A 13,095-nucleotide genomic window follows, 5' to 3' on the forward strand; every position below is an offset into this window, starting at 1 on the left:
TGGATGTGGTCAAAAATGAGATGGCAAGAATAAACATTGACATCCTGGGCATCAGTGAACTAAAATGGACGGGAATGGGCGAATTCAGTTCGGATGACTATCATATCTACTACTGTGGGCAAGAAACCCGTAAAAGAAATGGAGTGGCTCTCATAGTCAACAAAAGAGTAGCGAAAGCTGTACTGGGATGCAATCTCAAAAATGACAGAATGATCTCGATACGAATCCAAGGCAGACCTTTTAACATCACAGTAATCCAAGTTTATGCACCAACTACTGGTGCTGAAGAAACTGAAATTGACCAATTCTATGAAGACTTACAACTTATAGAAGTGACACCAAAGAAGGATGTTCTTCTCATTATAGGGGATTGGAATGCTAAAGTAGGGAATCAAGAGATAAAAGGAACAACTGGCAAATTTGGTCTTGGAATTCAAAACAAAGCAGGGCAAAGGCTAATAGAGTTCTGTCAAGAGAACAAGCTGGTCATCACAAACACTCTTTTCCAACAACACAAGAGACGACTCTACACATGGACATCACCAGATGGGCAGCATCGAAATCAGATTGATTATATTCTCTGCAACCAAAGATGGAGAAGCTCTATACAGTCAGCAAAAACAAGACCTGGAGCTGACTGTGGCTCAGATCATCAGCTTCTTATAGCAAAATTCAAGCTTAAACTAAAGAAAGTAGGAAAAACCACTGGGCCGGTAAGATACAATCTAAGTCAAATCCCTTATGAATACACAGTGGAAGTGAGGAACAGGTTTAAGGATTTAGAATTGCTGGACAGAGTGCCTGAAGAACTATGGATGGAGGCTTGAAACATTATACAGGAGGCAGCAACGAAAACCATCCCAATGAAAAGGAAATGCAAGAAAGCAAAGTGGCTGTCCAATGAGGCCTCACAAATAGCGGAGGAGAGAAGGCAAGCAAAATGCGAGGGAGATAGAGAAAGATACAGGAAATTGAATGCAGAATTCCAAAAAATAGCAAGGAGAGACAAGAAGGCCTTCTTAAATGAGCAATGCAAAGAAATAGAGGAAAACAACAGAATGGGAAGAACCAGAGATCTGTTCAAGAAAATTGGAGATATGAAAGGAACATTTCGTTCAAAGATTACCATAATAAAGGACAAAAGTGGTAAGGACCTAACAGAAGCAGAAGACATCAAGAAGAGGTGGCAAGAATACACAGAGGAACTATACCAGAAAGATATGGATGTCTCGTACACCCCAGGTAGTGTGGTTGCTGACCTTGAGCCAGACATCCTGGAGAGTGAAGTCGAATGGGCCTTAGAAAGCATTGCAAATAACAAGGCCAGTGGAAGTGATGGTATTCCAGCTGAACTATTTAAAATTTTAAAAGATGATGCTGTTAAGGTGCTACACTCAATATGCCAGCAACTTTGGAAAACTCAGCAGTGGCCAGAAGATTGGAGGTCAGTCTACATCCCAATCCCAAAGAAGGGCAGTGCTAAAGAATGCTCCAACTACCGCACAATTGCATTCATTTCACACGCTAGCAAGGTTATGCTTAAAATTCTTCAAGGAAGGCTCAAGCAGTATGTGGACCGAGAACTCCCAGAAGTGCAAGCTGGATTTAGAAGAGGCAGGGGAACCAGAGACCAAATTGCAAACATGCGCTGGATTATGGAGAAAGCTAGAGAGTTCCAGAAAGACATCTACTTCTGCTTCATTGACTATGCAAAAGCCTTTGACTGTGTCGATCACAGCAAACTATGGCAAGTTCTTAAAGAAATGGGAGTGCCTGATCACCTCATCTATCTCCTGAGAAATCTCTATGTGGGACAAGAAGCTACAGTTAGAACTGGATACGGAACAACTGATTGGTTCAAAATTGGGAAAGGAGTACGACAAGGCTGTATTTTGTCTCCCTGCTTATTTAACTTATATGCAGAATTCATAGTGCGAAGGCTGGGCTGGATGAATCCCTAGCCGGAATTAAGATTGCCGGAAGAAATATCAACAACCTCAGATATGCAGATGACACAACCTTGATGGCAGAAAGTGAGGAGGAATTAAAAAACCTTTTATTGAGGGTGAAAGAGGAGAGCACAAAATATGGTCTGAAGCTCAACATCAAAAAAACGAAGATCATGGCCACTGGTCCCATCACCTCCTGGCAAATAGAAGGGGAGGAAATGGAGGCAGTGAGAGATTTTACTTTCTTGGGCTCCATGATCACTGCAGATGGTGACAGCAGCCACGAAATTAAGAGACGCCTGCTTCTTGGGAGGAAAGCAATGACAAACCTAGATAGCATTTTAAAAAGTAGAGACATCACCTTGCCAACAAAGGTCCGTATAGTAAAAGCTATGGTTTTCCCAGTAGTGATGTATGGAAGTGAGAGCTGGACCATAAAGAAGGCTGATCGCCGAAGAATTGACGCTTTTGAATTATGGTGCTGAAGGAGACTCTTGAGAGTCCCATGGACTGCAAGAAGATCAAACGCATCTGTCAGGGGTTCAGGAGCAGAGTCACAGGAGAGGGAGGAAATGGAGAGCGAGGGGGAGGAGTCCGAAGGAAATGTCAGCGATGACAGCAGTCCGAGGTCTCTGAGTCTCTCCAGTGACTCGGAGGATTCACAGAAAGGGGCCCCCATAGTCAGGGCAAGGGGAGTGCCCAGGGGGACACCTCGGGAAGAAGGGGCCAGAGGGGACTCAGAGAGTAGCAGCTGGAAATCCGGACCAGCGTCCCCCCCCAGAGTGCAGTAGGGGGGAGGAGTCCCAGGCATCGGGATCAGGTGGCGCGCGGGCAGAGGGAGAACGTGAGGCAGGAGTGACCACACCCTCGTCAGGGAGCGAGGAAACGGTCATCAGGAAAGTTAAACGCGCGCGCGCGCCAAGTTCAAATGTACAGGAGGGCGGCAAGGTGGGTAGCCCGGGTAGGGAGCCAGGTCCTAAAGCCCGCCGAAGAGAGGGGGAGGAGTCAGAGGGGTCAACGTCTGCGTCAGAAGAGTCCAGGAGGGAGGAGACCCTGGGGGGTAGTAGGACCCAGAGGAAGAGAGAGAGAAGGAAGAGGTGGAGTAAGATTAGAGTCTTAAACTGGTGCACAGGGGGCGGGGACTCAGACGGAGCTTCGCCGGTCTAGAGTCCAGACGTAGAGCTGGGACGCTGAGGCTTGGAAATGGAGACTATTCTTCAATAAAGACTTTGATACTTTACTACCGGCTAGCGTTGGTCCTTGGTGAGCTGGGACCAGGAGCCAGCTCTGACAGCATCCATTCTTAAGGAAATCAGCCCTGAGTGCTCACTGGAAGGACAGATCGTGAAGGTGAGGCTCCAATACTTTGGCCACCTCATGAGAAGAGGAGACTCCCTGGAAAAGACCCTGATGTTGGGAAAGATGGAGGGCACAAGGAGAAGAGGACGACAGAGGACGAGATAGTTGGACAGTGTTCTCGAAGCTACAAACATGAATCTGACCAAACTGCGGGTGGCAGTGGAAGACAGAAGTGCCTGGCGTGCTCTGGACACGACTAAACGACTAAACAACAACAACAACAAAGCTGAGCGCAGCCAACAGGCCGCTCTCCCTCCCTCCCAGAAGCCGGATGGTCCAAAGCATGTGGAAAATTCTCTGTGATTCTCGGCTCAGAGGCCATCAAGACAGCAGCCTCGTGCCCTGCCCCCAGATGTGCGGGCGGGGTATAAATAATGTGTTGTTGTTGTTGTTGTTGTTATTGTTATTTAGTGTTGTTCAATTACACTGATCTTTTAAAAAGAAAAAAAAAGATGTTGTTATTCTTACTGTATTATTATTCATCTGCTCACTCGATCTCCGGGTCGTGGCTTCGAGCCCCACGTGAGGCCAAAGATTCCTGCATTGCAGGGGGTTGGGCTGGATGACCCTCGGGGTCCCTTCTGTGAATCTATTCCATGAAAAAGAATCCGCCCACTCCCCAGCTGGAGAACAGGGTCCCACCAGACAAAGTGATCTTCCAGAGGGACACATCTCAGATGGGGCGCCCCCAGCTCGCCGCTCTGCCTCCCGCCTCCTTCCCCACTTCGGGGGGGGGGGCAGCTGGTTTTCTGCTGTTTCCACTTTCGAGGCCCCTGAGGGGCATCTCGTCCCTTCTCCGGCCGTGCCAGAATCAGCATCTGCCGCGGAGACGCCTTAGGGTGCCATTCGGGGGGCTGGGAGAGGGGTCCCCTTCCCCGCCTCCCTTCTGCCCCGCCCTCCTTCCGGGGCTCCGAAATCGAAAGGGGAAGCGCGGACGGAGCCTCCGCCATCGCCGCTCGCCGCCTCTCCTTGCTCTCTCCCTGCGGAGCCTCATGGCTGCCCAACCCGACCTGCTCCGCGCCAAGGGGCTCCCGCTGCTGCTGCTGCTGCTGGGTAGGGCGAGGCCGGACGCCTGGGTTCCCCCCTCGCAGGGCGCGGGAGGAGGAGAGATCGGGGCCGGACGCCTGGGTTCCCTCCGGGGGGGGGGTGGAGGAGGCGTCCGTCGTCCCCGTGGTCGGATTTCCTCCCCCTGCAAGGCAGAAACTCAGCGGGTGCAGCTTCTTCCCTTGCAGGGGGAGGAAGGGTTCTCGGGTGGGATTCCTGCCTGTCGCAAAGCGGGGGCGGGGGAGTTGGCCCGGGATAGTCCCTTCGCTTTCCGTTTCCTGGCAGAGTCCCGAATCCGGCCCTTGCTGCCCCGCTGCTTCTGCCATCTTCGCTTGCGTCCCAGTGGAGCCTCCCTGGACAGAGCCAGTCTACCTTGCTCTAGGCTGGGCTCGGGGGGGGGCCCTGGTCCGGATCCAGCAGGGCTCTTCCGGGGGAGCCTCCAGGCCCAGAGGCAGTCTACCCAGATTGGGCTAGGCGGGAGGGGTCCCCTTGCTGCTGCTGCTGCTTTGGGGGCGCCCAGGGCCATCTAGTCCACCCCTTCTTCTTCTTCTTCTTCTTCTTCTTCTTCTTCTTCTTCTTCTTCCTCTCCTCGCAGGAGCGTCCTTCGGCAGCTCCTCGCCTCCGCTGGCCAAGCTGGGCTGCTGGTTCCTGGAGGAGGCTGGGGGCGGAGGCTCAGGCATGTCCAGCGCCCCCAAGCAGCGCCCCGCCATCTTGTTCCTGCCCCCACCCGGGAGACGCCTGGAAGAAGCTGCCCTGGAGTCCGAGTTGCCCCCGGAGGTGGAGGCCGGCCTGGCCTTCCAGGTCCTGGGTATGGAGACCCCCGATATGACACCCCCACCCTGAGCATAAGAACAGCCTGTCCCCTGGGTCCCATCCCTGCTTCTCATTCACCTGGAGGGACTTGAAGCACCTCTGAGTTCAGCCTCACTGGGAGACCCATTTCACAGGCGCCACAGCTGAGGCTGGGAAACTTCACTCATTTTGCTGTGGGGCTGATGCAGCATTTCCCAACCTGGGCATGAGTTAATTATTCCGCACCCGCCCCCACCCACACACGGTGATATACCCATTTCACAGGCGCCACAACTGAGGCTGGGAAACTTAAAATGATTCTCTGGATCTTCAGTGTCGGCAAACACTTCTTCCCCAATCTCCGTTTTTAAACCACCAGGGACAGAGTTGCTTTCCTTGGAGGTTTTCCAAACAGAGGCTGGAAGGCCAAATGTCGGGGATTCTTGAGCTACGATTCCTGCATTGCAGGGGGTGAGACTAGATGTCCCTCGGGACCCAACCTACAGTTACTTTTTTATTTTTAAACATTTTTCCTTTTTAAAACATCAGTGTGATTGAACAACACTAAATAATAAAAATAAAATAATAATAATAATAATAATAATAATAATAATAATAATACACTATATCACTATAAGAGTTAAGAATTCCAATGCCATATATACTTCTCAAATGTCTAGGTGATATTATTATCCCAAAACATAGATGTTGATTCTTAACCCACTATATTTGGTATAAATGCATTCCAACTCTACAACTCTTTATGATCATTTTATAACGGCCCTGTAGCAGATCCCCCCTCAAGCCTCCAATTCATAAAGACACATTATGTCCCTGCTAATGACCCCCAATTAAATATAGCGGATCCGCCTCACATTACACCAATTCAGTGAATTTCTGCCAGTGACCACAGCCTCTCTTGTGTGAGGGGAAACTTGGGGATTTAGAGTCCAGGGCAGAAGCGGAACAAATAAGAAAAGTTCTATTGACCGAGGAAAAGGTGGTGTCCGGAGACGGGTTCTTTCAGGCAGAAGTCGACTTTTTGCCTCAACTTGGAGGCTGTCAGGGCAATAAACGCAGAAGCCCACGTGCAGCTTCTCTTCTCAGGCCGATGTTCCGCTTTCCAGACATGGTGCTCCAATGCTGAACTCCATTTCTGCCCCTTCTTCCCTCTCCTTCCTGGACTGAGTTGTGTCCCATTCAGACTTGGGGGTTCCTGAGCGAGGGGCCCTTTCCCTCCGCTCCCCCCTCTCAGTCCGCCCCCCACACCCAGGGGGTCCCCTCAGCCCTCCTTCTTGGGGGTCTCCCTTCCCTCCCCCCGCCCCCCACACCAGGGGGTCCCCTCAGCCCTCCTTCTCAGGGGTCTCCCTTCCCTCCCCCCCCTCAGTCCGCCCCCCACACCCAGGGGGTCCCCTCAGCCTTCCTTCTCAGGGGTCTCCCTTCCTCCCCCCCCTCAGTCCGCCCCCCACACCCAGGGGGTCCCCTCAGCCTTCCTTCTCAGGGGTCTCCCTTCCCTCCCCCCCCTCAGTCCGCCCCCCACACCCAGGGGGTCCCCTCAGCCCTCCTTCTCAGGGGTCTCCCTTCCTCCCCCCCCTCAGTCCGCCCCCCACACCCAGGGGGTCCCCTCAGCCTTCCTTCTCAGGGGTCTCCCTTCCCTCCCCCCCCTCAGTCCGCCCCCCACACCCAGGGGGTCCCCTCAGCCCTCCTTCTCCGGGGTCTCCCTTCCCTCCCCCCAGCTTCTCCCCTTGAACTCCCGCCTGACTCCTCTTCCTCTCCTCCCACCTTCCCCTCCAAGGTTTCCCCTCAGACCCTCCCTCAGAAAAGGCGCCTTGCATTTTCCCGCCAAAAGGGCTGGCTCTGCCCCCCCGCTGGCTTGGCAGCCAATCAGAGCGAGGCTCCAGCCCCCCCAGGGGGGGGATTTCTGAAGGACGAAATCCGCTGACTGGCGGCTCTGCTGTCCATCACAGGCCCAAACATGGTTGGCCTTTGGCAGCTTCCTTATTTCTATATCTATTATCCATGTTAATCCATTTTAAACTCTTAGGGCTTAAAATCATTTGCAATAACTGTGCTGGGAGCCAGAGCCCCACGAGGCCCAGGGGAGCCCCCAGCGGACTTTGACTGAGACCCACAGAGAGGAATAAAGCAAAGTTATGATGAGGGCCAAGAGGCCTGGCTCCGGGTTCAACCACACAATTTAAATTGAGAATATTTGAATAATAAAAAGGGAAATAAAAAGTGAATAGAGAACAAAGAAATAAAAAGGGGGGAAGGTATATTACAATATATCACTAAATATGCAAACAACTACAGTTCCATACATGCTTCCCTGGTATGTAGGTACAGTGCTTTTTTTCTAAAAATTGTTCAGGGTTACTCTCATTTTGACTCAAGAAAATCACCATTTTATAGTTCCCATTGGGAAAAACAAATACAGTGAATGGACAAAAGAAATCATCTCAAGAACTCAGGAGTCCTATTGTTGTGATTAATTTAATCTAGTTATGCTTATTCTGGATCTACTTCAAATTGGTTTCCAACCTCAACATTTCCACTTTTCAGAGGTTCAAAGCTTCTTTTGGTTTGACCCAGAACGGTGGAGTTGGGAACCCCAAAGGTCATCCACTCCAGCCCCCTGCTATGTAGGTTGGGGGGTCCAGCAGTGGAGAGACAAGGCTCATCATTCCCCCCCCCCAGACACTGGTTCACCTGCCCCCGCTTTGTCCCCCCTGCAGACCCCTCTGGGGCCCTGTGGGGCGGTCAGGCCTCGGCCGCCCCCCCGCCCTGGCTGAGTCCGGATGCCAGCGAGGCGGAATCCTCCTGCGAGATCAACGCTTACGCGCCGCAAGAGTCCCACGTCGCCTGGGCGGAGGGGCTGGCGGGCGGAGGGGGCTGCCCCCGCGCCCTGGAGAGGGGCAAGTGGCTCATCGCCAGCATCCAGGCCCCCGACGCCGAGTTCGGGGTCAGCAGCGTCCTGCACACCGAGGAGGCCCCGCCTTGGAAGCAGCAGGATGGCGTCAGCAGCGTCACCACCACCGCAGGTACCACCTGGCGAGCGGAAGGGGAGCAGCGTGGCCTAGCGGTTAGAGCCCTGCGCCAGCAGCCTGGGAGAGAGGGACCAGCTTATCAGACAGGCCTGCCATCAGAGTCAGCGTGGAGGAATGGCAGGCGAAGGGGAGGAGGAGAAGGCGGGGCAGAAATGCAGTTATTTAAATTAGGAGTGCCCAAAGTCATTGGTTACACCCTCATGGGGGGTGGGGGGCACCGTGGGCCAATTGGAAAGCGGAAATCCCTGGATCAAATGCATCTGCTGGGTTGAACTACTTGGAGTAGTTTGAAGTGGATTTTGAGTCATTTGGCAACTAATTGTTGCTGTTTCAAATCTTGCTTTCATCTTACTGGGTCGTGCAAACAGTTGTTCCAAACCATGCCTCTTTTAGGGCACTGGCTGAAAGGGAGAGCGTTTATGGGGGTCCCCCCCAAATTTGAGAACCACGAAATTAAATGAATAAATCAAATAGATTGTGGGTTCATTCAGAGCCATCTTTCCCATAGGGCTTAGTGATGCGTCGCGCCAGGGCGCTGGCCTCTCGGGGGATCGCTCTCCTGCATTGGCATGGGGGAGAGTTGCGCCCCCCACAATGGCTGGCAGTGCGCAGCTACGGCCACCCCAACACTATCGCTGGTAATTTGGGGGTGTTGGGCGGACATTTGCAGCCTGGCGCAGCATCTGCTAAACACGGCCCTGGGTTTGTTGTTTTTCCCTTCTGGGATTCCTCCCTTGCACGGGGGGTTGGTCTAGATGTCCGCTGGGGATCTCTCCCGCTCACCTCGCCCTCCTCCCTCCTTGCGCAGCGGTGCTGTCGGTCTTCACGCGGACGCCGCGCCTGGAGTCCCGCCTCGGGCGCCCGGCGGTCCTGCACTGCGGCTTCTCGGCGCCGGCCTCGGCCTTCTCGGTGGAGTGGCGCCATCAGTTCCGGGGGGCCGGGAAGGTGGTGCTGGCCTTCGACGGAGCCTCGCGGGGGGTGTCGGTGGCCGAGGAGGGGGCCGAGCTGCTGCTGGATGCTGAGGGCGGTGGCGCCTCCCTGCGCCTGCGGAGCGTGGCCGTCCGCCACGAGGGCACCTACATCTGCACCGTCTACCTGCCCCACCTGCACGCCCAGCAGGCGCTCGAGTTCAAGGTGGTGGGTGAGTGAGCAACCAGGGGGTCTCCCTCGCAGGGAGGGCGGAGGGAGGGAAGGGGAAAGGGGGGTCCACTGCCCAAAGGGACCCCCATGGAGCCAGCATCTTGTATTCTCACAGTCCAAATGCCGGCCAGGACCTAGGGATCCAGATAGACTGCTCCTGGGCCTGGAGGCACCAAAAGAACATAGGGAGAGTGCTTAAACCTCGCAATGGCCAAATTGCCCTGAGATCCCTGCCTGGCAGGGGTTGGTCTAGATGACCCTTGCAGGTCCCTTCCACTTCTGCAATTCTCGGCCTCTAAGAACCAAGCGATCCAGAGAGACTGCCCCTGGACTGGGAGGCTCCTTAAGAAGCGTCTGGCCACTTGATCAAGCCAACGGGGACCCTGTCTTCCTCAGGATTCGAATCCAAGAGCCCCCCTCTCCCCTCCCGGCAGCTGGGAGCCTGCAGCACTCCTGGTTGTCAGCAGGGGGCGCTCTGCTCACTCCCTCTCCCCCTCTCGCCCTGCAGAGCCCCCCCAGGTGACGCTGCGCCCCACGACGCTCTCGGTCTCCCCCGGCGCCCGGCCCCAGCTGGCCTGCGAGGTCTCCGGCTTCTTCCCTCTGGGTGCCTCGGTCAACTGGAAGCGGAGGGGGTCCGGCACCCCCCAGGACGCCTTCCTGGACATTGGGGACTCGGGGCACCGCCAGGCTCCTGACGGCACCTTCAGCTTCACCAGCTTCGCCCGCCTGCTGCCCGTCCCGACCGAGGACCACGGGGTCTCCTACGTCTGCCACGTGGGCCACGCAGGGCTGGGCGAGGCGGGGGTCAAGAAGGCGGTCGTGCTTCATGTGGCAGGTGGGGGTCTGCACTTGGGGGTCTGTGCCGGGGTCCCCTGGGGGCTGGGTAGCAAGGCCCAGAAGACTGGCTGCGGATGCCATTCCTGACTGGCGGAGGTTGGGGGGGGGGTCGTCCGTCCTGCGTGATTTAGCTGGGTTCCTCCCTTGAAGGGGGTTGGGCTAGATGACCACTGGGGTACCCTCCCAACTAGGATTCTGTAAATTGGCACTGATCAAGTTGGGTATGGGGTGGAGGATATGGGGGGTGGGGCGAAGGTGCAGCTTTGGGACCTGCAATGGGTGCCAAGGCAGGGTGGGGGTCTGACGTTGCCCCTCTTCTCCCTCGCTGACGCCCCCCTTCTGCCTCTGCCCCTTCTCCCCCCCCCAGGGTCCCTGGGCCCCTCCCTGGAGGACGCCATCGGCTTGTTCCTGGTCGCCATTGTGCTCCTGGGGGTCTTGCGGTCCTTCTTCCGATGGGGTAAGGTTGTTTCCACCCACCCCTTCTGTACTGTTATTTTTGTTATCTATATGGTCCTATTTTACCATTTGGTCAATATTTTGGGGGGATACTTTAGTTGAGATTCCTGCCTTGCAGGGGTTGGGCTAGATGACCCTCTGGGTCCCTTCTGATTCTACAATTCTAGGATTCTATAAACATGCACAGCACCCTCCTTTTCTGGATCTCTGTGCAGTTTGTGGCATAAAAATGCACAATGAAAACACAACGTACATAATAAAAATGAGAACCAAAACAAATAACCCAGCCTCCCTCAAGTCTAATTATTATAATGAAAAATAGAAATATTATATTTATTTATATCCCACCCTATTTCCCTGGCGGAGACAATTCAGAATCTATTAAGACAATGCAAATATTGACAGTAAAAGCAGTTGAGAAACCTCTCCACCACCACCTGACGCCTTTGAATGGCGGAACTGGCACTGGCCAATTGACTCTCCTTTTCCACAGTTGCCAGTACAAGAAGCTCAGCTGGGAAAGCCTAAGATTTTTGATTTCAGGGTTGTGAGTTCAAGCACCACCTTGTGGAAAAGATTCCTGCCTTGCGGGGGGTTGGACTAGATGACCCTCAGGGTCCCTTCTGGCTCCAAGATCCTTTGGAACTCCCTGCCTCTTGATGCCAAGCAGGCGCCTTGGCCAGACTCTCTTTGGTCGCCTGCTAAAAACATCCCTGCCCAGCGGCTCAGAAATGTTGATTTCCGTTTTAGCTTTCTGCATTCTTTCAAGCATTCCTGTCCATTTCCCTGGGTTTTCTCGTCATTTACCTTTCCCTACTTCATTTTCCTCCTTTTCAGCTTCTGAAGAAAAACCCAAATCGGAGAAGCCCAAATCCGAGGTCAGTGCCCAAGACGCTCCCAAGACTGCCAAGTTCTTTCGATTCCTCATTTTTCTATTCTTTAAAAAAATACATCTCTATGCCACTCACTGAGAGGCAGTGCGGTGCAGTGGTGAGAGGGCCAGACTAGGCCCTGGCAGAGAGATCTGGGTTCGAATCCCCAGTCCCTGGCCATGATGAAGCTCGCAGGGGGGCTGGGGGGCAGGATCCAGTCTGCCTACTTCGCAGGGTTGTTGTGGAGCAATTCCTGCAATTGCAACCCCCAGCCAGCTAATGTTTCCTCTCCAAATTGGGTCAAAATCTCACGGATTTCTCTTCTTTCTGCAGTAACGGACTTTGGGCAACCCAGCTCCCGGCTTGGTTTGTTGCCTGTCTCCGGATCCCGTTGAAAGGGTGAAGTGGATCGTAGGCCCCCGGACTCCTGGGTCCCTCCTCTTTCGCTGCCCAGTCTTGCCCCTCCGGTCCCTTGTTGGAAGCCCCCTTCCCCTTCTTTTTTGGGGTCAGGGGTCTGCTTGGCTTCACATCCTGCAGATTCACAGCTGTGATTTTAAGGAGGGGGCCAGATCTGTGCTTAGCAAAAGTCCCCCTTTCTGGCAGTCCCTGCCCCTCCTCACTTGCGTGCTGTGAAATTATAGAAGTGTAGAATTGGGAGGGGTCTCTGAGGGTTTATAGTCCCACCCCCCGCAAGGCTGGAATCGCATCAAAAGCAACCCTTAGGTCCTGGGCCGCAGACTCTGCACATGCTCTGGGAGACTCTTGACGGGGGCCTGTGTTGTCTTTGGGATTGTGGGAGAGAACCTTTTTGGAGGAGGGGAGACTGACTTGAGCAAAATCAGCATATCCCTCCCCCCCCCCCAAATAAATGAATCATCCCTGCAGAGACGGCCATGCAGAGCAGCTTTCGTTCCCCTCGGCCCTCTCTCTCGATACGAACAAGGACCTGCCCCCCTTCCCTCCCCCCAGAGCCCATAACTCGCCCCCCTCCCCATTCTGTGTAGATTCTGCTGTAGACTGTAAGCCCCGTGGGGCAGAGCCCAGTGGCGTAGCGTGGTGGGTGCAGGGGGGGCCGGCCGCACCGGGCGCAACATCTGGGGGTTAGGGGGCGCAAATTACTTGCCTTGCCCCGGGTGCTGACAACCCACGCTACGCCACTGGCAGAGCCAACCTGGAGAATAAACCCGTGTTGAAAGGAAATGCATGCCGTGTGTCTGTTTTTTCCTTCCAGGGCTGCAGGAGAGGTGAGGGTGGCCAAGTTTCATAAACAGTAGTAATAAATGGTTGGAGGAAAAGTCTGGGAAGGGGCGAGAGGCCCCTCTCGGCCCCCCTCAAGGCTCCTCAGGTTCATCAAGGGTCAAAAGCCTCCTCGGTTTTTGGAGAGCCAGGAAGTGAGTGGCCCCTGCAGCTTCGCCTGCTGGAAAGCCAGACAAGAAAGGAGGAGGAGTGGCGTTATATGTCAGGGATGTGTATACCTGTGAAGAGATCCAAGATTTAGAACCTCAAAGCCAAAGTGAGAGCATTTGGGTCAAAATTAAGGGAGAGAAGAATAACAGTGACCTCATTGTGGGAGTTTACTATAGATCCCGAAGCCAAATG

The 13,095-nt window shown here is 54.1% G+C and overlaps 1 protein-coding gene across 1 annotated transcript; it reads left to right on the plus strand.

The window, feature by feature from the left end:
• The first annotated feature begins 4,193 nt into the window (after positions 1 to 4,193).
• Positions 4,194 to 12,355, plus strand: LOC310672449 (tapasin-like). Its single transcript, XM_083429593.1, has 8 exons — positions 4,194 to 4,361; positions 4,948 to 5,160; positions 7,880 to 8,185; positions 9,000 to 9,332; positions 9,840 to 10,166; positions 10,536 to 10,625; positions 11,462 to 11,502; positions 11,830 to 12,355. Exons 1-8 carry the CDS (start codon positions 4,301 to 4,303, stop codon positions 11,830 to 11,832), a joined length of 1,374 nt encoding a protein of 457 aa, XP_083285719.1. The 5' UTR covers positions 4,194 to 4,300; the 3' UTR covers positions 11,833 to 12,355.
• Positions 12,356 to 13,095: the final 740 nt, after the last annotated feature.

This window comes from Podarcis tiliguerta (assembly GCF_965153285.1).
Source record: "Podarcis tiliguerta genome assembly, chromosome: 2".
Classification (NCBI taxonomy): domain Eukaryota; kingdom Metazoa; phylum Chordata; class Lepidosauria; order Squamata; family Lacertidae; genus Podarcis; species Podarcis tiliguerta.

Bases quoted from the DNA above. Each gene is read 5' to 3' on its own strand.
- LOC310672449 (XM_083429593.1), top strand. From the start codon at position 4,301: ATGGCTGCCCAACCCGACCTGCTCCGCGCCAAGGGGCTCCCGCTGCTG. The intron at 5,161-7,879 runs GTATGGAGACCC...TCCCCCCTGCAG, and splicing joins CCTGGCCTTCCAGGTCCTGG to ACCCCTCTGGGGCCCTGTGG. The intron at 9,333-9,839 runs GTGAGTGAGCAA...CTCGCCCTGCAG, and splicing joins GCTCGAGTTCAAGGTGGTGG to AGCCCCCCCAGGTGACGCTG.